Source organism: Pteropus medius, unplaced genomic scaffold, assembly GCF_902729225.1.
Source record: "Pteropus medius unplaced genomic scaffold, Ma_sr-lr_union100, whole genome shotgun sequence".
NCBI lineage: Eukaryota > Metazoa > Chordata > Mammalia > Chiroptera > Pteropodidae > Pteropus > Pteropus medius.
In genome coordinates, this window is record NW_024350325.1 from 10,194,078 (window position 1) to 10,218,278 (window position 24,201).

General features: G+C 45.9%; 1 protein-coding gene across 1 annotated transcript in view; it reads right to left on the reverse strand.

Annotated features, from left to right (window-relative positions):
* DHRS12 (dehydrogenase/reductase 12) overlaps positions 1 to 13,533 on the reverse strand; it is a 40,609-nt gene extending 27,076 nt beyond the window's left edge. Inside the window, exons 1-4 of the mRNA XM_039839229.1 lie at positions 12,106 to 13,533; positions 10,379 to 10,461; positions 4,642 to 4,733; positions 3,464 to 3,556 (exon numbers count right to left, since the gene is read on the reverse strand). Of these exons, the coding sequence (XP_039695163.1) occupies positions 3,464 to 3,556; positions 4,642 to 4,733; positions 10,379 to 10,461; positions 12,106 to 12,328 (491 nt within the window). The 5' untranslated portion in view covers positions 12,329 to 13,533. The remainder of the gene's footprint in view (positions 1 to 3,463; positions 3,557 to 4,641; positions 4,734 to 10,378; positions 10,462 to 12,105) is intronic.
* Positions 13,534 to 24,201: the final 10,668 nt, after the last annotated feature.

Sequence of the window (24,201 nt, forward strand, 5' to 3'; positions counted from 1 at the left end):
AAACATGAGCGAGAACAGCAACCAAACAGAATGTGTCTCATGAGGTCACCTCACCTCCACGCTTCTTCTGCCCACACATCTACCCAGGGCAGCTCGTTTTTGTCCCACAGTAGGCTAAACTATGAAAATGTCTCCATGACCAACCCACCCCCACAAAAGATTAAAGAGAAGTATTCTCAAACTATGATATATACTATGATATCTCCACAAAGAGCTACGTGCCGGCATGGGCTCCGACAGTCTCAAATTTAACTCCAGCTTCTAAACCCTTAGGATCTGATGGTAAATTCTTCAAATACTGGTGTTGTCCTGTACTCAGAGTGTCAGGAATCTACTGACGTTTGTCCAGGGATGGGACACGTTTCTCGAGGCTCAGATGAATCTTAGAAAATAGAAAACAAGCTATCCCGTGTTACATAATTGGGCTGGGAAAACATGTTTCATATTAGAACGGCAGCCAGCAATTTCCTAGGACTCAGACAGAGGTCTGGGTTGTTCATTTGGCTCTGGACCTGCTTAAGAATGACAATATTTTAACCTCTCTGTTTCTGCTCAAAGACACATTAAGCTGCCCCCTCTGTCACTCTCATGCCTCTTTGTATAGTGTACTCTGTCTTCTACTCTAGAGAGGATGAATAGATATCAAAGCATGCGAATGATTACGCTTCTCAGAGAGGTTACGGAGATCAATAAAATGTTTCTAACACAAAAAGGAAATGAAAACGAAGAGATATCAAGGTCCTTAGAAACAGAGCAGATCCATTCAAAAGTACAGCACAACCAGCTGTATAATCAAAAAGGCAGTCCCTTCGAGTCTATCATACCTGTCTTGTTCTCAGTAAATGCAAAGGTAAATGCCCTCTAAATAGCGCCCCAGCCCTGGCCCATCCTGCTCTCTCAGGGCTGGTCACTCCCCTCCTAGCTCTTATTTCACGATGATTCAGTGCCGAGTTTGAGGGGGAAATGCTGGGGGTTGGCAGAATTGTGTCCTGGTTATAAATGGGGGCTGTGGAGGCCGACAGATTTGGGTTCAAATTCTGGCTCCTCCACTTGACCTTGGCCAACATATACAACCTCTCTCAGTCCCAGTTTTTATTTGCGACGTATAGGTATACCTCCATCACTGGGTGGTCATGGGGGTTCAGTGACATATACATGCACCACACTCACTGGTGCCCAGACCACAGCAAACACCCAGCAGAATTTTACTGGGTGGTGGGTGGGTGGGTGCGAGAGGCAGCAGAGCTGCTTCATCCTGTGCAGTCCCACAGGACCCTGAACTTCAAAAGGCCCTGCATGTGATTTAATGCTCTGTTGTCGCTACACTGGAATTCTTTATAACTTTTGATCAAGGGGCTCCACATTTTTGTTTGTTACTGCGCCCTGCAAATCATGGTGCTGGTGCTGCTGAGCAGCCACCTGGGGGCCAGCCGAGGCCCTCCAGGAGTCTTTGCCATCTGATAAAGTTATAAGGCAAACCAGCATGACCCCACATCCGGGTACTCTGGCAATGACACCACATTTGGAACAAAGTCAAAGGTGGAAATATTTGTACTAAACCTGCACCATTTCTTAGCAAGCTTCCAGGTATTTGCTTTAAAAAAATTAAAAATAAAAAATAAATAAAAAATAAAGCAACCTTACCACTGGTGATAAAGGTTCTTCCTCATTTCTGTTGTTTCCTTCCTCCATCTCAGGGAAATGCAACACTTAGCAATAAGCAATTTAGTAAACTTGGGACTGTGGGGGCTCAAAAAATGAATACTTTTTCTCCTACCTTCTAAGTTCTAGCTGGACAAACAGGCAAATTAAAAGAGATGGATTAACAGGAGAAAATACAATTTTTAATACATGTGCATAGGGAATTCACATATGCATGAAAAGTCCAAGGATAGTAAGGCAACTCTGCGTATATATGACATTTTGGACAAAGGAGAAAAGGGAAGGAACAGGGTGTTAGATTTCAGAAGTGAGACTGAGTGATTTACAGGTTGTTAAGGAAGAGCAGAACACGTGTGGCAGGCAAATACTTGCTAGGCAACTCGGAAACAATGGGACATAAGGCTTTAGAGCTAACAGGCTCCTGCCTGAAATCCTCCTATTTACCATAACTTAATTCAAATTAGGCGAAGGTGAACACTCTAACACTGTCTTCCTGAAGCAGGTTTTTCTATCAAAATCTCTTGGGAAAGGGGGAGGGTCAAAGGTTCTTTCTGGGTCTTTTGTTTCCTAATAAGCAGCTTAAAATCAATATTCCAAAAAGTGGCTTCAGCGTGGCAAAACTTTGATCCCCTTCAGGAGCAGTAAAATGGGCATAATCAGCTCTGCTCCCGCTTTCTCCTTTCCTTGGAGAGGGCGTGGTGGTGTCCATCCTAGGCCAGCCAGCTGCAACAATGTGAGTCTAATTCTTGGGTTTAATACGAGGAGAACCCACTCACCCTGAGCATGCCCTTTAACCAGCTTTATCAATAACAACAGCGATATTTTGACTTGCATCAATTATTCCCTTGCCTTACTCCTCAATCCGTTCAGTTCTTGGCTGGGAAGAGGGTTGCTATTTAACGGACACCCTCAACGACCCCAGCAACCACATGAAGCCCTGCCATCCATCTGTGACTTAGGACAATATTTAATTAAAATGCCTCATTAAAAGTTTAACTTATTATGAGGAAATAATAGAGACACTGGAGAGAATCAGATTCATAGCATCTCCAAGCTGCAAGGCACTGATATAACCTACTCCAGAACCCTTGGTTCAAGAAGAACATCCAAAGAGGTTAAAAGCCTGGTGCCTTGGAGTTCAAACTTTAGTGTACATCAGAGTCATCTGGGGACTTGTTAAAACACAGATTTCTTGGCCCCAACCCTTCTGAGTTTTGGATTCAGATGATCTGGGGGTGCAGTACAAGAATGTGCATTTCTACCGAGTTCCCTGGTAGTGTTGATAGTGCTGGTCCAGGAACCCTACTTTGAGAACCACTGGCATAAAATGAGTCAGTCTGTTCCAGAACAGGAACCGGAACCCAGGTGCCCTGCGTTCCAGCCAAATGCCTCTCTCCTTGATCCATCCTCTTGCCTCACGTCTGCACCCTCCTCAGCCCTGGAAGTCCCCCTGGCTGCAGTTTTCATACTTGCACTCTCCACCTGAGCTGAACTTGCTCTCCTTGCCAAAATGATGTCTATAATAAGCCTTGAACTTTCTAGAAAAAAAGTGCTTTAACAATACTAAGTATTTCTGGCATGAACACATATTATGAGAGAGTGTTTCATGAAGAAAAATTATAGGTCCAGCACGCTTCCGCTGCACAACTCTGCTATCTTGCTATCTTATGAAGGATAAGCTTAAAGCAAATGCCATCACACCAAGACCAAGAGCCCAAAACAGTGACCAGTGTTTTTCTCATACTTCTATGGTGTTATTTATGTCTCTGTTTATTTTGCTATAAACAAACAAGAAAGCTGCATATACATATCCAGAGTATTGGTAGCAAAGTTTTTTTCAAGTCCATCTTCTGTGAGCTTGCTTTTATTGACCATACACCCTGCATTATTGATCTAGAAATTACAATTGCCATTTCAAAATAAAAGAAAATAGGGCCAAAGGACCTGTTTCCAAACCCCACACCTCCACTGCCACCACTGGTCCCACATTCAAGTGACGACCACAGTTCTGCTCAGCTGTCCTTTCACTCCAAACCCCTTCTAGGAGAATGGCACTTGTGCAGAAAGCTCACTCACAGAACTGTGAAGAGATCTCCAGTTATGAGGGCTTGGCTGGGCAACCTAATCCATAATAAGGTGCTCTGGGAATCTGTCTAGACCAGTGTCATCCAATAGAAATATGTAATTTTAAGTTTGCTAAAAAGTAGCCCCATTAAAAAGGTAAAAAGAAACAGGTGAAATTAATTTTAATAATATATTTTATTTAACTCAATATATCCAAAATAGTATCATTTCAATATGTAATTGATATAAAAATATTAATGAGATAGTTATTTTTTTCCACACTAAGGCTTCAAAATCGGCTGATTTTTACACTTATAGTATGTCTCAGTTTGAACTAGTTACATCTCAAATACTCCATAGCCAGACTGGACAGCACAAGACCGAGCCTTGGCCCACACGGGCATTTAGGAGCACTTTAGAAACTATTTGGGTAGAAAAGCAGTTCAAAGTGAAATATCTGAGAGGAGCAGTTAGGCATCATCCAACCTGCATCCCCCAGCTTTCTGTGGAGTCCCACACTGACCGTGTTACTAAAAGAATTGCTTGTCTGCAGCAGGCATTCTTCTGGACTAAGCTTTTTATTTTTATTTTTCCCTGAGTCTCTAATGTTAACACACCAATCCCCAAATTTACAGAGTTCAGAATTCAGATATAAAAATCGTCATTTTATGAAAAATCCTCCCACAGTACGTACACTGCAGAAGGCCCCTTCCTTTCCCCACAGATCTAACCTGCGTGCTCATTTGAGTGAATCCAGCGAGTAAACACAATTGCATGAACAGGCCTCACCGTAAAAGATTCTTATTAAGGGGTCAACATAAAGACCCTAAAACATACTTACTTATGAGTCCACATTCACATAGACGAAAAGGTACACATGAGATTTAGCCTCTATTAATGCTTATAAAGCTCATCAGAACATTGAGTTTATGTTTCTGCTTGAAATTTTCAACAAATTTCCAGATTTTCTTGGGATCAGACAAGTCCACAATGAGCAAAAAGATGTTCTGAACCAGGATAGGAAAAAAAAGTGGTAAAGCTCTTTAAAAAAAGATATAAACTAGTATTTCTTAAATTAAAAAAAAAAAAATATACATGTCCATGGTTTTAAAAATCAAATCGTGTAGAATGATACAAAATGGAAAGTAAGTCTCATGCCTCAGAAATAAACCATTGTTCATAATTCCTTATGAACCATCCAAAAATTTTTAAGCATTTTAAATATAATGTTTATATTTAAATAATACATATGGATATATGTTTTAAGTATTACATATACACATATATTAAACATAATATATATTATATATTCTAAACATACTATATATATAATACTATAATACTATAATACTATGTCTATATATGTATGTGTGTCCCCGTTCCACATGAATAAGATCAGACTATATATATCCTTTTTCAGTTAGCAATATGTTTTGGAGATAAATCTACCTTATTTCTTTTAATGGCTATATGACATTTTACTTTTGCATGGATCTGTCAGTTTCCTGTTGCCAATCACTTAGGGGTTTTTGTCAAGATTGTGCTCGTAAGACAATAACTAAGGCATATTATAACTATGACAACTTCCTCTGTGACTCAGTCCTTGCTTAGAATGCACATCAATTTCTGCTATGCGTTGAGGTTATCTCTGGACACAGTTCCTTTCTCTATTACACTGAGAACTCGTTGATGGAGGAACCATATCGAATGCCCCCTTTTCCTTTATGGTGGGACACACGGTCATACACGTTGATGACTAACGTACGTTGGCTGTTGAGCCCTTTTCCTCTGTACCCAGCACAGAATCGAACTTGTAGTCTCAGTATCCAGTGAATGCAAGGACATCCCCTCTGAGCTCCTTATCACCAACCCCAGGCAGAGGTTCTTGCTGCTGCAGAGACTTAAGAACCAAACCTACAGATGTGATTCTGAGCGACAGCCATGACTCCTTTGATAAAGCAGAGTGTGGCACCCTGCCTCAGTTTCCCCATTAACTGAACTATAGAACCCAAGGCTGTAGTCGGGGTTTCTTTCTACTGATCTTAAAACATAGTTTTCTCACCTTGAGACAAAGGCTCAGAGAATAAGAAAATAGAGCAAACCCACATTTTCATGACTCAAAGTCTATAGACAGCTTGAATATTCGGCTTAAGTCTAACACGATTGAAACGTTCCTCTACCTTCAAAGGCTGGGAAAAGGACTGTCTGTACAGGACTATGTTCTTTTAAAAAGCCTCTGAAGGCCCTTGCTCAGCCAGAGCGGACATAGGCTACACACTCACACCTGAGCTGGCACCGAGCCTCCACCAGTGACTGCAAACTGAGTCTAGACACCTAATCCTTTCATCCTGAGGCCTTTTCCACAACCGCCCCCAAACTCCCTCCCACCCAACCAAACTCCCTCCCACCCAAGCTTACCACTCATAAAAAATCTAGGTTCAAAAAACAGCAAATTCAAGTGAACTAAAATCAAATCTACTTTCAACATTCCACAACCTCCTTCAGCTTTTCTAGGAGCACCACGGTGTCTCACTCGGCATTAAAAGGAGGGAATGGCAGGGAACAGAAAATCACTGTCCCAGACAAATCAACCATGGAGCCTAATGAAATGAAGCATCATGTAAAGATGAAGGAAATCATCTGTCTCCTCTGGGAGAGAACAGGAGACCAGAAAGCAGCCAGAAGGAGTGGCCAGCAGTCTACTGTGACCAGGAGGAGGCACCAGGAACAGAAGCATATGTGTAAAAACCTTGACTGCTGACCTACATATGACAAGGCTGGCCCTAGGAGCCACTGGTCCCCACTGTACTAACTCTGAAACCCTGGATACTAGTATTAACATCGGAAAAAACTCAACTGGAGCTTTTCTGTGGATGATCCACCATCTAGCTGCTGTGCGGTCCAGGAGTCATGGGAACTCCTCTACTCATGTAAGAGGGTGAGTCTGACGAGCAAATGAGAAACAGTGCATGAAGGTGCCCTCAGAAGTAGAAATTGCTATGTAGGAATGAGGTGGTAGTTAATATCAATGCTGAGTACTCAGAAAGCTAAACCAATAATTTTCAAGAAATTAGACATCCACATTGGCCTGGAAGAGAGACAGTATAAACCCTTGTTTTTTATCTTGGTGTTTTGATGTAGATGGGGTCAGTTCACACAAGACATAGGGCATATTTACAGCATCTTCTAGCCACATCAGCAGTGTGGCAGGAGTTAAAATGTTGCCCAAGCACTGTAGCTCTGTGATCTTTCTCCTTAAAACCCATAACTCCATTCTAATCATGAGAAAAACATCAGACAAATCCTAATTGAGGGACAGTATACAAAATGCCAGACCAGGATGCCTCAAAACTGTCAAGGTCATCAAAAGCTAGGAAAGTCAGAGACACTGTCACAGCCAAGAGGAGAAAAGGAGACATGACCACTAGGTGCAATGTGGTATCCTGGATGGGACGTGGGAACAGAAAAAGGGCATTAGGTAAAAACTAAGGAAACCTGAGAGCAGATGGACTTTAGTTAATAATAATGTAAATGAATCATACTAACGTAAGATGTTAACAAAGGGGAAACTTGGTATGAGGTAAATGAGAACTCCACTATTCTTGCAATTTTTCTGTGCATCTAAAACTATTCTAAAATTTAAAAGTTCATTTTAAAAAAAAATGTTGACTAAGACGACAAAAGTCTGGTGTCTCTCTACGCAGGCAGCAAGATGGTAATGAACTGCAATGAGCTGAAGCAGGAGGTTCCACTCTGATTTTCTCCCACAGAACCACTGGGAGCACTGAGCCAGGGAGAGTGGGCTGGTGAGCAGGGAGTGTGCTCTGTGACAAGCACTCCCTCCCCCAAGCCTGTGCCACACACACCCTCCCCAGCAAGAGCACCTTGGCAGCACGAACAAGCAACTGATTCCCACCAGACATTGTGCCTTCCCTGGTGCCCGCTTGCCCACGCTTACCTGACTCAGCTGGCCTGTCGCGCAACCTACCCAGGGCCCCCTGTCCAAAGGACCACTGCTCTCTGATGTCCATCTGGCCATGCAGCCAGGACCAGTCCCTCCAGTGCCCTCACTGCTCTACCATGGGTGTCTTCTGCTTCTGGGAGCTTGCCAGCTCCCAGCCCCCTCTGGAACAGCGCAGAACTAGGGAACTTAAAGCAGAGAGGTTGGGAGTGGTAATATTAGTTATCAGTAAATAAGATTGATAACACCAATTATAATAGCTTCTCCTCCTGTTTAAGAGCTGTATGTCCTACAATACAATGAACTTCCTTTGTCATAGCTCTTATGTTATGTCTGTCAGGGTCTAACAGAAACCTCTTTCAACAGAGGAAACTGAATGCAGGGAGGGGATGAAACAAGGTGAGAACTCAGTGGGACAGGAGACATAATTCTGAGGTCAGTAACAGCAGGAAGCTCCCAGCCCTGGGCTGGAGGAACAACGGAGGAGGTGGGATGGGAGCCAAGCCCAGGAGCCAAGGTGTCCGCCAGAAGGAAAATCCACAAAAGAGATTCTGCCATTGCAAGGGAAGCCGAATGTCCTTTTTCCGCCTTCCAACCACTACCCATCTTCCTCTGATACCCTGCACAGGCCAAACCCAGCCAGAAGCCGGCTGATGTGGGAGTTGGAGAAACACAGACTGCGGGGTCCACACCATCCACCCGCACTGTGGCACAGCGGGGCAGGCAGGCCCAGAGTGGCAGACAGGCTTCACGAAAAACGCTTGTCAATCACTTGACTCCTCCACAAGACTGAAAGGGGCTGTAACTGTCTCTGTCATCTCCAGCTCCTAACACATTGCCTGATATATGGTTCACTCTCAAATATATGTACAACAATGAGTAAAATGGTGTCACCACTGTTTTTCAGATGAGGAAACTGAGGTTCTGAGAAGGTAAAAACCTTGCCCAAGTTCGCAAGGCCAATGAGTACAGACCCAGGACTCAATTCAGAGCCCAGCTCCTACCCACTCTCATGCTGTTTGTTTGGGGGCTGTGAGTTGCTGACCAGATGAAGCCATGCAGCGGTGCCTGTTAACAGACAAGGAGGAGTAGCTGATCCCTGGCAGAGCCTGGAAGATACACTGAGTCAAGGAACGCATACCCACAAGATGAGCAGACAGGCACTGAGCCCTGGACCCTCCAAGCTCTCAGTGCTGGAGGCCACTTAGAAATACAAAAGCAGAGGGGATTTCCCATGTGTGTGTTCAAATCCCATCTTGTGTATGTGTATAGGGGGTGGGTGGGCAGTAGGTGAAGGGCTCCCTGTCTCCTGACCCCAGGAAACATGTTGGCTCCCCTTTAAGCTCTATATCTCTCCCAAAAATGATGAAATTGGATATAAGGATAGCTCATTATAAATAGACCATATTGTCATTTTGTCCCATATAAATCCACTTCATAATAAATGTGGCCCAAACCACAGCAGCTTGGAATCCAGGCGGATCCTCCTCTGCCAGTGGTCCGAGATTAGTATTCTTGTTGCATCTTATAGCAGCACAACCAAAAGTTATCGGCAGGCAGACAGCCAGCTTTCAATCTCGAGAACTGCAGCCCAGATCGCAGCGGCACTTGCAGACATTAGAGGAAGATTTAGACCCCCTCACGCTCACGCCAGCACTGAGCCTCTGTTGGGCATCTAATGGTGTGAGACTAGGGGTTTCTGGCGAGAAGGGAAAGGAACAACTCCTCACTTTGAAAATGCTATTGAAAAAAATAATAGCCTTCATGAGCAGATGCAAACTATTCCATTCTAGATTGGGGGATTCTTTTTTCTTTGGCCACGGCCCAAGCCTGAGGGAGGAGAGGTGCTGTCTTCCCCTTCCCAGACTCCTTGCATCAACTCCTCAGTTGTGGGCAGTGACTGGAGCAGCAGCAGCAGCAGTAGGGGGGAGGGAAGTAGGGGGTGCTGGAGAAGCAGGTTCACAGGAGAGAGGAGGAAGCCGAGGTGGGGGAGGAATGGAAGGAGCATGTTTTCTAGTGAAAGTAAGGGGCCTGTGGTCACTGAGGGCCGTCCCCAGGGGCCCCTTCTGGTTTCCCACCCAGGGCCAGCTTCACAGGGTACGACCTGTGCAGCTGCATAGGCCCCACATTCAGAAGGTCCCCATGCTTGTTTCAATGCTCTGCCTTCACTGTCTTGAAATTCTTAATTTTACACAAGGGTCCCACACTTTCATTTCGCACTGGGTCCCGCAAATTCTGTGGCTAGTCTCAGTTCTCTCTCAAAAGAGGAAGATGATAAAATACGAGCTATGTCCGAAAGCTCTTGTTAGAACGTGACTCTCAGCAAGACCAAAATGTTGTTTGTTGTCTTCTTTATTGGAAAGTCTTTGGCTTGTTTTACAGCTTGGTTCAAGGCACCTGAGTCACCCTTGACACCCCAGCAGGGCCATTGTCTGGTGTGATATCTCCACAGCAGGGATGGGCCCCTGCCTACTGGTTTCAGGGGCAGCCCAGAGTGACGGGTCAAACCTCACAGCCCCAGTTATCCGGGGTCAAACCTAGACACTGAAAAGCAGTGCTCCAGCTCTCTGCTGGCCGCCTGCCTGCGTATACAGGCCATGGCCAACCCAGGGAGCACAAGCAGGAGTCCAGATCCCCCAAAGCTGACCCCAGGCACGGAACTCTCAGCAGGAGGGACGAAGAGCAGCTCACCTGATTACCACTCTCCCTGATGATCTCACCTTTGGCACCTTGGACTCTGTCTTTATCTCGACAAACCAGGTGAACTGTGCCACCTGGTGGAATTCGACAAAACACGGTAAGTTACAGAGAGAGCTATAGCTATGGAGACCAGATTTTCCAAATGAAGAATGAAGACATATGGACTCACAGAAAGAATACCTGAAGTTGAGACGATTCTGGCAATCGAGATGGATGGTCCCTGCGGTCAGAGCGGAAGGTATAACAGCTGGGGTCGTGGAACCTGCTCTCTATCTGCACTGACTGACAGTGCATCTGGGGTAACATCCTGATTTTTTTTAAAGGGTCTCAACACATGAAGAATATGAAGTGTCAGTCTTGGTCACATCTGCATCCCTAGCATTTTCCATAGTACCTGACAGAGGTCTAAACCTGGTCATACTTTATACTCACCTGGGGAGTTTTTAAAGCTCTAGATGATAGGCCCGGCCTGGGTATGTTCTTAAAGCTCCCCGGGTGAGTCTAATTTCAGCCCAAGTTGAGAACCACTGGCCTAACATGTAGCAGGGACTCGTAATTGAATCCATAAATAACACTAAGACTATTCCAGCAAAGGCTATACTGCCATTAATCAAGGTTTACATAAAGGGGAATGCTTCGGCTGGGGCAGTTAAGAAGTAATCATTATGGAACCTGCTTTCTTCGCTTAAATAGCCTGTTTTATTAAATGGGGTCTGGTTCATGGGAAGCTACAGATAACCAGGTGACCAGCCCAACTCCCTCTCTCCCCTCCCGAACAGTACTTCAGAGTCGCTCCCAGGTGCTAAGATACAGTGGCTCCCCGCCTTGACTTGGCAGATAATTTTACAGTTCCGAGAGGTATAGTATTTCCCTGGATAATGCCTGACTCGATTTTAGAGAACAAAATAAAACATCTTGAGCTTCTTGAAAAGTGATAAATTCCCAACCTCTTTTCCCAGCTTCTACTGGAACATCAATTTTGGCTGAAGAAGAGGCTCTAGAGAGACATGGCAGACTTTTCTAGCCACCGCAGTGCCATTCAGTGACCAGGGCAGTTGAGTTCATGCAGGAAATTCTGTCATTTACCCAGAGAGAGACTTCTCCTGATTAAATAATGTGCGGGGCACCCAGAGAGCCTCTGCACGGAATCAAGGTTAGGGAAGTGAAAAAGGAGGCCGTCCCCAGCTGCTCTCACCCTGCAGGCTGGACATCGAGACACGGGAAGGAGGGAGGAAGTTCAATGCACTCCCCTCTCCAGTTGTTCTGGGGGCACTGGTTCTTGACTAGGGTCCACAGCCAAATTGCACCAGACTCCCAATCCCTGCCCCCCCACCACCACTTTTTATTAAGGAGACATGAGCTAAGGCCAAATATCCACATTTTTAAAGTTCCACTAGTGATTCTGATGCCCAGTGTTGGCTGAGCACCTCACTGCTCTTAATCAGAAAGCATGTGGACAGGACCCAAGCTCTCCTGTGAATTAATTAAGCATTGAGGAAAGGCTCCTCCAGTCACTCGCTCTATCCACCTTTAGGTGAAAGCTCGGGGCACAACTGAGAAAACTGGCAGATGTGCTGATCATCACGAGATTACTGTCCAGGACTTCTGGCCATGCTGGCCAGGCCCTTCTAACCTGCCTGTGACACAGGCACTCTCCCCAGTGTAGAGAGGCTGCAGGCTGGCCACGGGGTGCAGTGGACATACAGCAGGCTGCTCACCTCGCTTGGCTATCTCAATGGCAGTTGCTTTTCCAATGCCGCTCTTTCCTCCTGTGACCAAGAAGGCTCTTCCAGCAACTTGAACCTCCAAGTCATCAGGGACAAAATCCTCACATGCAGATTCATAGCCAGTCCTGGAAGCAGCAGACGCACAGAAAGAATGGCTGTAAGGAGCTGGGAACACCAATCTATGCAGGGAGAAAGCCTGACTCTGGGGGGGCATTATTGCTCTCTCCCGGCATATCACACAGTCCCTTCCTTCTTTGGCTCCCTGCTTCCTTCCCTGATTACACACACAATACCATCTTCTCAGCCCCTACATTTCCCGTACCATTAGCTTCCTGCGCTTTTAAAAATATTTGGAGATTCCAACAATTTGGCATTCAAACTACCTTTCTCTGTTGCCTCTGATACTGGGGAGTGCCCCTCCAAAGCCCCACCTCCAAAAAAACCCCAATCCTCTGATAGATGGATTGTTTTTCCTTTGTCCCATTTTGGGGCTGGGGGAGGGGACCATTAGCATCATGTTTACTGTATGGCAGGACAGGGATCCCTATGCAGCTATAGAAGAATCACTGCAAAGTGGGAAGATGTGCAAGTAGAGAATGAAGGAGGAGGGGGGTAGTTACTTGAGCTCTGCACCCCCTCAGGGAGTGAAGAATCTTTCAAGGCTATAGGGTATGTGCTGCACAACTCTAGGGGGCATCATTAGGAAGACAGTGATGGAGATGTGTATCTGCATTAGGACTCTATGGCAAATCAAATCGAGGAGGAGACGCTTTTTCTAATTTTCACAAAAGCATCATAATGAATAGATGCAATGCTGAGTTCCTTAACTGTTTCTCTCTGCCTTTTGACATACTTCTTCTACCTTTACTTTCCTAGTATTTCTTGGTCACAAAATTGGCAGAGGGCAGTGGAGGCAGAATGGAGGCCCACTGGCAGGAGGAGGCCCTGAGGGCAGAGCTCTTCCCACACAGGGCAGGCTGGGGTCTCAGAGCCTGTGTCTTTGACTCAAGGAGCCCAGTGGTTTCTCCTAGCAACACAGAAAGTGACTCTCTCCCCTGAAGGTTCTGCAGGAAGCCCAGCACCCTTCCATAGGCTGCCAACAGCTGGTCTCCTGTCTCGGTTCAGCGCAACTGCCAACTACATGCCTGACACAGGTGAAGAGGCCAGAGAATGTTTATGAGCTTTCGGAAATCATTGCCACAGGGGAGGTCATCACCCCTTGTCTGAGTCAGGAGACCAATAAGAATGTCCCTGTTCCCAAGTCTGTAACTTGCCTGAAGGATTGGGGCAGCTCAGGGAACACCCTGCCCATTGCTTCTGCTGTTAGTGGCCCACTTAGCAAGGTAAGCAAGACGTCTGACTATTCTAAACCTTCTTGAAAGGCTGACTTGAAACTAAAAATAATATCAGTAACATGGGTTTTGGATAGAACCCCCTGGGTTTAAATCACAGTCTGCTTCTGAACGCTGTGCAATCTCGTGTTGGTTTCACCTTTCTGAGCTCCTGTCTCGTCATCCGCAGAAAGGGGATAATAAAAGCTACTTCTTGGGCACTTATCACTGCACTTGGAATAAATTAAGAGCTCAATAAACAGTTATTATTATTACTATTTTAATGACATTAATACCTTCCATGTTCGAAATTGAGCTCCTCATTTGGCCCCTTCAAATCATTAGGAACTTCGAGAGCATTTTTAACTATTACCATAGAGGAAGCTGGAAGATTTGTTTCCCCCTACAAATCTGTGGTGAGGCGGGGCGGGGGGCGGAAAGGTGTCCCAGGATCACTGTGAAAGGATTTTTTTTTGCAGAGGCAAGAAGTTCCTCAGAAAGAGCAAGGCCTTTCAGAGAGTCAACACACAGTGGCCTCTCCAGGAAAAAGCACTGGTACAGAGTGAGTGAGACTTTCCCAAACCACAACAAGGACAGAAGCGCAGGCCCCAGAGAACATGCAGGAAACGGGCCTCAAAGATCCTCTTCCTTCAGGGGCAGGAAGCAGAGAAGCTTTTCTCTGTGACATCCAGCCAGAGGAGACCTTAGCCTCTGGGCCACCACACTGATCCTATTAAAGACTACTGTTTGCTGAGGGCGGCTCCTGGACCTAACATCTTCAAACTCCAGGCTGTGAGCCGCGCTGCCAGTGGGCAGTGCCAGGCTGGCCTGAAGGACATGTCATACCCTTCCTCTGTCCTTTGCTTTCGACACAAGGATTCCCTTTGTGTCTAATCTGTTACAATAAGATTCAGCTATTTAAAAATATTCCTGCTCTCTTATGAGAAGCGTTTTATCTTTATTCTCGATATCAGTCTCTATTTTTCAAATGCAGAAGGAGGTAAATGACTTGCCTAAGGTCAAAATATGGTAGGTGATAAAATGGAAGGTTCTCAACACCTAGCCTAGGAAACCTCTACCACGTCAGTGGTGTAAAACAGTGATGGTGGTCCCAAGGTAAGCAAGCGAGTCAGCATCACCTGAGAATCAGTTAGAAGAAATGTATTCTCTGTCTACTGGGTCAGACACTTCGGGGTGGGGCTCAGCAACCTGTGGTTTCTCATGCCCTCCAGGTGATTTTGATTCAAACTAAACAACCTCTGTATTTAGTGTTTTTCCAGCCCTTGATGATAGGAATCACCTGGGGGGCGGCGCTCCCAAACATGTTTCCTTCAATTTACCTAATATGAAATTTGCTTAGGTCCCACCCATCTGAATTTCGGGGGTTTTGTTGTTGTTGGTCTGTTTTTGTTTTAATTGCTCCTGGTAATTCTTAGATTGGGGCGAATTTAGGAAACTGACGATTCTGCTGCCTAAGGGCCCAATATAGGGAAGTTCTATGAAAGTCCCAAGAAAAAACACTGTAACTACAGACTCTTCCACTAGAAAAAGTAAAGTGTTGTCTTTCCCTCCGATTCACTAACTTCACAACCGTGGGGAGACCCACCTAAATTTGCCCTCCTCTACCTCCGGGATTTTTAGAAGTCTGCTTTCCCGGGGTCAGGACGCAGACTCAAGCTCTCATACTGCACTTTGTGTAACATGGAAAGACCCAGCAGATAGTGGTCACTGCCTGAGTACACCTCTTTGAAAGAAAAAGGCTGTCAGAGTATTTGACTAAATTCAGTGGGTCGAGTTAACAGCTGTACTTCCAACCATTCTTCGCAATACTGGCCGGAGGAGGATCTGCACTTTTACAAAAGCATGTGGGGTGAAGAGTAGGGAGCAGCAGCAGCTGCCTGCCCTGGCAGGATGCCTCGAATCCTGTATGATGGAAATTTGCCCAAGCTGCCTTAGGAACTGATAAAAACCCTACTGCAGGGAAAAGAGGAAGTCTCTTTGAGGTAACTGGGCTGCATGTGAGAATGACATAGGGAATTTTTATAAAACGTCTAGGCCCCAGTGCTGACCAACTGAATCAGAATCTCTAGGGGTAGGGCCGAAAAACTAGTATATTTAATTCTCCCCTAGTGGTTCAGATGTTCAGACAGGGTTGAGAACCAGTGTGTAAGCCTAATCAATTCTAAGATAAAAACAATCTCTCCAACCTCTGGAATTGGCCACTTCTTAAAACCACAATGAGACGGAAGGCCGGCCAGGGCACACCAAGTGTGATCAGTGAAAGCGTCCAATATCGCTCACCAACCTCAGACTGGGTGTACACAGCCTACACCGCCCTGAAACCCACGCTCAGACTATTCCAGCTAGAAAGGTCACAGTCTACCAGCCGCATTTTATTAGTAAGAAAAAACACACCCAGGCAAGTAGTAGGCCAAAGTCTCGCCTAGCAATTTAGAACTAGCCCGGGCCGACGCTGAAAACAGCCCCACGAAGACAGTTCCCCGAGCCCGCCATGCAGACCGCCAAGGTAACGCCCGGGGCTGGGAGGCGCCGGGGCCGCCTGACGCCAACGGGCCCGGCCCCAGCGCGGCAAAGCCCCGCCCCTGGGCGGCCGCCACTGTCGCTTAGTAGGTCTAGCGAGATCACGAAGTCGCGGGCGCGTCCCCGTCAACCCGCTCTCCCGCGCCGAGGCGGGCCACGCGGGCCACGCGACCCGACCCGCAGCGCCCCCGGCCCGCGGCCCCCGGCGCTGCACCCTTGGGCGCCTGGCGCCTTCCTTGGTGTACTCGCGCAGCCCCTTGACGAACCACGCGGCGAGGCGCGAGAGGACGCGGTGGGGCGCGCGCCGCACGCGGAGTCCCGCTGCCCGCGCTCCCGGTGCCCTGCCCCCGCCCCTCGGGAGCCGCCCGCGGTTACATCACCCCAGTTACGTAAGAGTCGGGCCTCTGGGGTTTTTCTTTCGGAGGAGTGCGGCGGGGACTCCCAGCCTGCCCGTCTGCTCGGTACGACGGGGAACGCCCTCCTGTCCCGGCCTTGGAGAGCGCCCGCTCCAGCCTCCGCCCCAGGGTGTAGGGTAAGAGAATGCAGACCCTGGTGGGGGCCGCACTCCAGGTCCTCGCAGTCACCTTGGACTTGAAACCCGGCTTTAGTACCCGTTTGGGGAATACCTGCCTGGTGCGTATGGCTGGGATGCAAAGATGGCACCACAACGCACCCCTTAGAATTTGGTTACCTAGAAAATTATGTGGAATAAAAAGATGAGGCTTACTGATACCAAAAAGATTTCTCCATCTAATGAAGTTATCACAGGGGTCATTGTAATAACTACCGTTTTTTAAGTTCCCATCTATCTCATTTCACACAATGCCACCAAGTAACTCAACGGAGGTACATCCCCTCTCTCCAGAAAGTGCAAGGAGTCATGTTGGTAATGTGTACACAGTGACACAGCTGGCAAGAGGCAGGGCTAGGTCTCCCACCTGGAAGTAAGTCTGTCTCCCAAGGAGAAGTTTGCCACTAGCTCTGCAACTCCAAAGAAGGGCCCATTTATCTCCTTCAAATCTTTTTCAGCCTCCCGACCCCCAAACCCAAATAAACATACAGCGTAAGTTTTAAAAAAAAAAGTATGATTGCTGTGCCAACCTACATTCCAGACAAGTCATCCAGCCCCCTTCTTGACCCTGTTATGTAGGAATCAGGCGTCCCTGTCCACATCTGACCTCTATCCCCACCTCTGGGTTCAGGATGGTGGGTCACTTGATCAAATTCTGTACTGGTTTACCCAACTCGCCCAGAGACTGCACCACTCTAACATAAGATGTGTGAGAACCAGCTGGTTTAATGGCCTCATTACCTAGGAGAAAGGATAACAGTGGGCGTGCTTTTTTTACTCTAGAATACCTTTTGAAATAAATTTCCCCAGAAGAGCACCGTGAGGTTCCACTGTCTTGCTCTTCTTCCTGACAGAGTGATAAAAGGAAGTTTAAACAAGTGGCATTCTGCAAAACCACCCAGCCTGGCGTGAATTTCCATGCCTGTCCAGTTGGGCTGGGAGAATATTTTAGACACTTTACAGTCACACAGCTGTGCTTTGTACATTCTGCTTTGTGCTAATGATGGAAAAGGTGTCAGTCTGCTCTGAATCTCTCTCACTCCCTCAGGAAATAAGCTTTTGGCTCACAAGGGGCTAAGAAATTGTTCTTAAAAACAGTATCTATTGAGAGCACCAGCAGCACCTCGAAGTAAAAGGGTGGGTAGGACCCCAGCTTTCAGCCTGTCATCTGAACCCGGACATACTGCATAACCATTCAGTCTTAGTTTTCTTATTTGTAGAATGGGAATGAATATGCTCACTTCATGAGGGTGGTTGTGAGATTAAACACATTTGAAAAGAGCTTAGCAAATGCTTGGTTTCATATGAGGTAATCACAACATGTTCACTTCCCTGAAGTTTTCTTCTCATTCCTTTCTCCTCCTGCACCACAGCCATGCCGTGTACGTTCAACTGATGTTGCGTGAGTGCAGGAAGCATGTAAAGTTTATCCTCAAATCAAGTACCCACAGAGTACCTAGTGTAGGCATTATGCACACTTCATAGGAGGTTTTAAGAAAAAACAACCCCATGTCAAAAGAGCTTCCATTCTCCCCTGGATGACACGTAATATATACAGAAAAAGAAACAAAGGTCATAATGGCATTAATGGGAAAAGGCCCTAGTTTAAATAGGAGTTAGCTGAGCTGGATTTTTGTCCTATTTCTACCACTGATTGCCAGTGTGACCCAGGGTAATAGTGATAACATTTATTGAGGGCTTACTATGTGCCAAACATCATGGATTATCTCACTTAATCATTACAATGACCTAGTAAGATTTCTCTCAATATCCCCACTTTACAGATGAGTAAACTGAGACTTAGAGGAGTAAGTCACTTGGCTGAGATCACAGTAAAGACTCACTGGAGCCAGGATTTGAGCCAGAAAGTATGATTCTAGAATCCACACCCTTACCCATTGTACCATCCTGTACGGGAGCAAGTCAGTCTCTCTAGACCTCATTTAAATGAAAAAGTGATCAGATTTGTGACTTCTAGCTCCAACTTTCTATGTCTAATAAGGGAACTATAAAGATGTAAATAAGTTAAGTCCAAGGGGCTTTTACGAGTGACATCCAGAGGGTGTCGTCGCTTCATTTCGTGTGGGTAGAAAACCTCTAAGATATTTCTTATGTGTCCCTGGTTCCAATTTGCCACTTAAAAACCAAACAAAGAAATCATCCTCTAAAGCTTCCTTCCAATTCATTTAGAGCCCCGAAGCTACTTTTGACCAAATCAGAAGGGGAAGCAGAAGGTGTGGACTAAAATCCATGGCTTTCTGCACAACAGATATACATGATGGGAAGTCTGCACACACACACACACACACACACACACACACACACATGTTTACATCGTCTTCTACCGAAGCTCAGTACCAGTTTCTCCAGCCCAGTTGTCATGGCAACACCAACTGCCAATGAGATCATGGAAGACAAGGTTATAATGGCAGTGGTGCCTTAATATTTTACCTGGCAAAGCCACTTAGATAATAAGGTGAATAACCATAAATCATAAATCTATAGGAAGCCCAGGCGCTGCTCATTGTATGTGTTTAGTGTGCACTTAGGGGTAGGGAAGAGGAATGAGAGCGAAGGGAAAGGAAGAAAAAGGAAAGGAGTATGAGGCAGCGGTTGGGGAGGAAGATTTCTGACGCTGATCCCTGTTATTCTTTAGTGTAGATCATGCACGGGTCCTGACCCTGTCTGTGCACAGATTAAGGAACCGGTCTCTTCCCTTCTGTAACAAGAAGCGGGTGGGGGCTCCCAGCCTTAATCACAAAAGGCTTAGAAGAAACCCGAAGTGACTGTTTTTTGGGATCTACACTAACAGAGGAGAGAAGCAGCCCAGAGGAAATGTACATGGCCGACAACCCACCCAGAGTGTCTTGAGGCCCACCAGCTCTTACAGACTGGCTTGCCCTAGGGCTGTCTGTTGTCCATCTGAACTAATTCCCTAACGAGGAAATCCATTTGATTTTAGGGTCTCCTTTCTTTCACAGGAAACTAACCACAGTGGGGATCTCTGTTAAGAGCTTTTGGCATTGGAGAGCAGGGGTGAGAGACTCAGTTTATATTGAATATCCTCTTGTGCCTTTGAATTTTGTACTATGTGCACGAAGTACTTACTCAAATAAAAACACATGCAAAGGTCTACCTTTTTTCCCTAGCCTTGTCCACCTTCCAAGAGGTAGACACGGTGGCAGGAAAGGGAGGGCAGTCGTGAATCCCGGGTAGGTCAGCCTCCACTTAACCAAGTGGATGAAGGAAACGATTGCCCACAAATGGGCCTTGTTTTGGTCTGAAACTCTCACGCAGTCTGTTTGTAGGGCTCTCGGTTCAGGCAAGCAGATTCTGTTCTGAGTGCAAAGGCAGCAGTGGGACTCGGGGGCAGGAGTCGTTTGTCTGAGGGGTTGTGTGGCTCACTCTCACCCACTTCCCCACACTGCCTGGTTCCCACTGCTGTCTCGGAGAAGGGCCACCAGTGAGGCAGGAGAGGGTGGCAGACCTAGAGTGGTAGGAACTGGGATTGAGTCGTAAGACCCACATTCAGCTTTGACACCTCTTCAGAGGAGATGTTTCACCTCGGTTTCCCCTCCACATGGCAGTGTGACTGTCCAGTTCATGAAGTATAGTAGAGAGGATGAATTAAATAAACTTTTCTCTTGTTTAACAAATACTTACATTCCACGTGCCTATGTGCCAAGCAATGTTCTAAGTTCATTTCAAATGAGAAGACTGGGGCTCAGAGAATTTCGAAGGAATGTCCAAGAGCACACTAAAATCTAGAAAGTAGCAGAGCCAGGATTCCAACCTGACAGTCTGGGTCCAGACTCTACATGTTTAACCCCCTTTCTGACAGGACGGGACACTTCTCATGGTGACTTCTCAGTTCTTCTTTTAGTGGTTTCTGAGGAGAGGGAAACTTCTGTTATCTCCTCTCCCTTTTTGTTTGATGGGTTCCTGTGTTCAACTGGGTGGCTAGTAGTTTCCACCAGCATTCCCCCACCCCCAAGCCAGAGGCACTGGGGGACTGAAGGTGGGGCCCTAAGACCTTCAGTCACCTGAAAGTGAGACTGGCTTTTGAGCCTGTGAGCATGTGTGGCCCTCCGTATGCGTGGAGTAACCAGGGACTCTGCACTTGCCAGCTATTGCATGCTGGGAGAGTCCATCTGGGGAGGCTCGGAAGGACTGGGGCACACATCATTTTACTTTTATTTTTAATTGTGGTGAAGTACACATAAATTTACCATCTTAGGCATGTTTAAGTACACAGTTCAGTGGTACGAAGTACCACTTAATCACATTGTTTTGAAACCATCGCCACTATCCACCTCCAGAACTCTTTTCATCTTACAAAACAGAAACTGTGCCTATTAAACATTAACTCCCCATTACTCCCTCCTCCCCACAGCCCCTGGTGACTGCCATTCTACTTTCTGTCTCTACAAATTTGACTACTCTAGATACCTTCTATTAGTGGAATCATCCAGTATTTGTCCTTTTGTGACCGATTTATTTCACTTAGCATAATGTCTTCACGCTTCATCCATGTTGTAGCACATGTCGGAATTTTATTCCTTCCTAAGGCTGCGTAATATTCCACTGTACCACATTTTGTTTATCCATCCATCTACGGAGAGACACTTGGGTTGCTTCCACCTCTTGACTATTGTGAATAATGCTGCCGTAAACACTGGTGTACAAATATATTTCTGAGATTCTACTTTCAGTTCTTTTGGGTATATAACCAGAAGTGGAATTGTTGGATCGTATGGCTTCTATTTTTAGTTTTTAGGACCTTCCATATTGTTTTCCACACCAGTTGCACCATTTTACGTTCCCACCAACGGTACACAAGAGTTCTAATTTCTCTACATCCTCGCCAACACTTGACATTTTCTTGGGGGATGGGGTTTGTTTGTTTATTTTATAGTTGCCATTCTAATGGGTGTGAGATGGTATCTCACTGTGGTACATTATTGTTTTTTGTTATGTATCTAAAAAAATACTTTTTCTAATTTCTGCGATATCCAGGTGCACACTCCATTTTGTATTCATTGCCTAATATAGCTTAATTATACACACTTTCACACACATGAGATATTGAAAGGATAGTTTGCTTCTTCGGTATGAGGTTTTGTGGATATGCATAAACATAAAACCCAATCAACCTCTTTTCTCTCACGAGCTTTAATCCATTGTTGGGGACAGCTGAGTTTCCCTCAGGTGAGTCACATGGCCTTAATCTGAAAGGTTCTGCAATTAATTTCACAGGGAGTATTGGTTCAGCCCCGCTCATTTCGTTTGGCCCAGGAAGGGGGAAATGACAACCATTTTCTCCAACTGAGCTCTCAGTTGTTCACTTGGCAAAATAAAATTTCAAATGACTGGTTTTTCCATTTTGATTCACAGAAATGGTAGACCATGCCAGTTACAGAGACTGTGCCTATTTAAATGAGTCTTATGAACATTGGTCACTTTCGAGGCCGATCTCTTTGCACTGAAAATGGAAAGACGTGAAATAGTCCGGTTTTTACTGCTTTCAAATGCCATCTCTATAGACTCAGGCAAAGAATGGAACAAGGTGATTTCTAGCAAATGCCCAATGTAGCAAATAAAATTAAATGACTTAGATGTACAGTTTATCTTTGCTGCAGTCTTGTACAATCGATTATCCCTCCCAGCCCTATGGATTTATTTTTTGAGTTTTCATAACATCTAGAAAGTTCAGGTGTTACCATATTCATGTCTCCAGAACACTAACTTATGACAAATTTATGAAGGATGGATGGTTGTCTTTTTGGGTCAGTCCTGGCTGGGCACTCTCGGTCTGTAGGTGTATGCAGCCAACTTAACATCAGTGTAGAAAGTATGCACTCCAGGGCCCTGCCAGTGATTACAATCATGAGCTTCTTATGCTCACTTTCTATCAAAAGCCCAGATGAGGGAAACGATGCCAACAGGGAATCGCCCAAAAGGCATGCAGCCCATCACTTCCTAGATAGCCTGGATGTCATCTCTGAATTAGGCCAGACCATTAGAGAACAGAATCATGGACCACTTAGGTTGGCCCTGAACTTTTTCGCTAAAATACGCCTTGTCATAAGCATCTCACCATACATAGAGGGGGCCTTAATAAATGATCATTCGAATCTGGCTAATACATTCGTATAGAATGCTGACGATGCACCATTGAATCACTCAGTGTACCCTCTATGAAATATGCACAGGAACTTCAATTCAGACTTAGCCTGTATTTCTTCTGAGGGAAGTGTATTTTTTACTCCATGGAAAATGTGCAACTCATGGCTGATTATCATATTTATCTTACTGCTTTGGTGACAAGGAAACGCAAAGCCACAAATTTAGTCCAGGTTTTAGCAATTATTTAGGATGTATGACTGATACTCTTCATTGCAATAGCGGCAGGCAGGGTGGGTGGGGGACACGTGAGACAGAGCATGCTTCTTCTTCGCACTGAAGCAGGGAAAAAATAAAAGAAGCTCTGCTCCTCTGCTTTCCAACCATCGCAGCTTTCCCTACAGTTCTATGTTTATACATTTTTCCTTTATTTTATTGTGTCAAACATAGTATATAAAGGCCCTCCAAATTTGTTGTGAAATAAGGTACAAATATAAATGGAGAAAGAAAAAAAATAAATCTTTTCCCAGCCATTTCTGGGTATGGGAATATTTTGCCACTTTCAGAGGTATATTTGATAAGTCATCGTCTGTGGGGATGGGGAAAGATTTCTGCAGCACTCCGGGGACAACCATGCCTGTCAGAAACTGGGGATCTCCACCATGTGAGACCCGGCTATGGACATGCCCAAAACATGATCCAGTATCTGCAATCTGCTCACAGCCATTTTTATACACATAATTTTTTCACAAGCTCTTTCTACCTTCACCCCGGCAACAAAACCTCAGAAGCACTCATGTGGGGTGGGTGGAGGGAACTCAGGTCTAGGGTGCCCACAGATGAAGAAGAGTCAGTGATTCTTGCCCTCAGGGTGAAGGCGAAGCAAATGTGCATCCTTCCCTTCTCATATTCTCTATGTGGCCAAACTCCTCAATGTAAGTCACTCACGTGGCCACCAGCATTGTCTTAGTGTCACTGTGAGATGAGGACAGTGCTGATATGTGAGTGGGAGAACCCTCATTTTCTTGGTCCCCAGAATCCCAGAGTCACCCCCACCCCCCATGGAACTGTGTGCAGCCTCAGAGTCATTGTCATTACAATGTATAGCTGTGACTAGAGCTAGCTGGAGAGAACAAAGCTGTTTGTCATCCTTGGCTACAGTGTGCCCAAGCTAGTGGTGTGGTCTCTGAGTGCCAGGGAGAGTGGGTGGGCCTCTGCAGAGGGGCGCCAGGCCATTCTCCTTCATGAGAATGGAGTCTGGCTTTTCTCTGTCTTTATAGGCTTGGCTTACTTTTTTGGATGGGAGCCTGGACAATCTTTTCAAGCCTCCTGCTCAGGAGTTCGTGTCAGGGACATTACGGGAGGTGCTGGTTGATGTGTGGCCTGTACTGAGCTTAGAAATGAGTTCTGTCGGCTTTCAGCTGTGTTCATTTATGTCCAAACATTAGCTTAGTGACTGGGGGTGATGGAGGAGTCATCACCTGGGGAAGGCAGGGTGGGAGGGGGTGCTCAAGGAACACC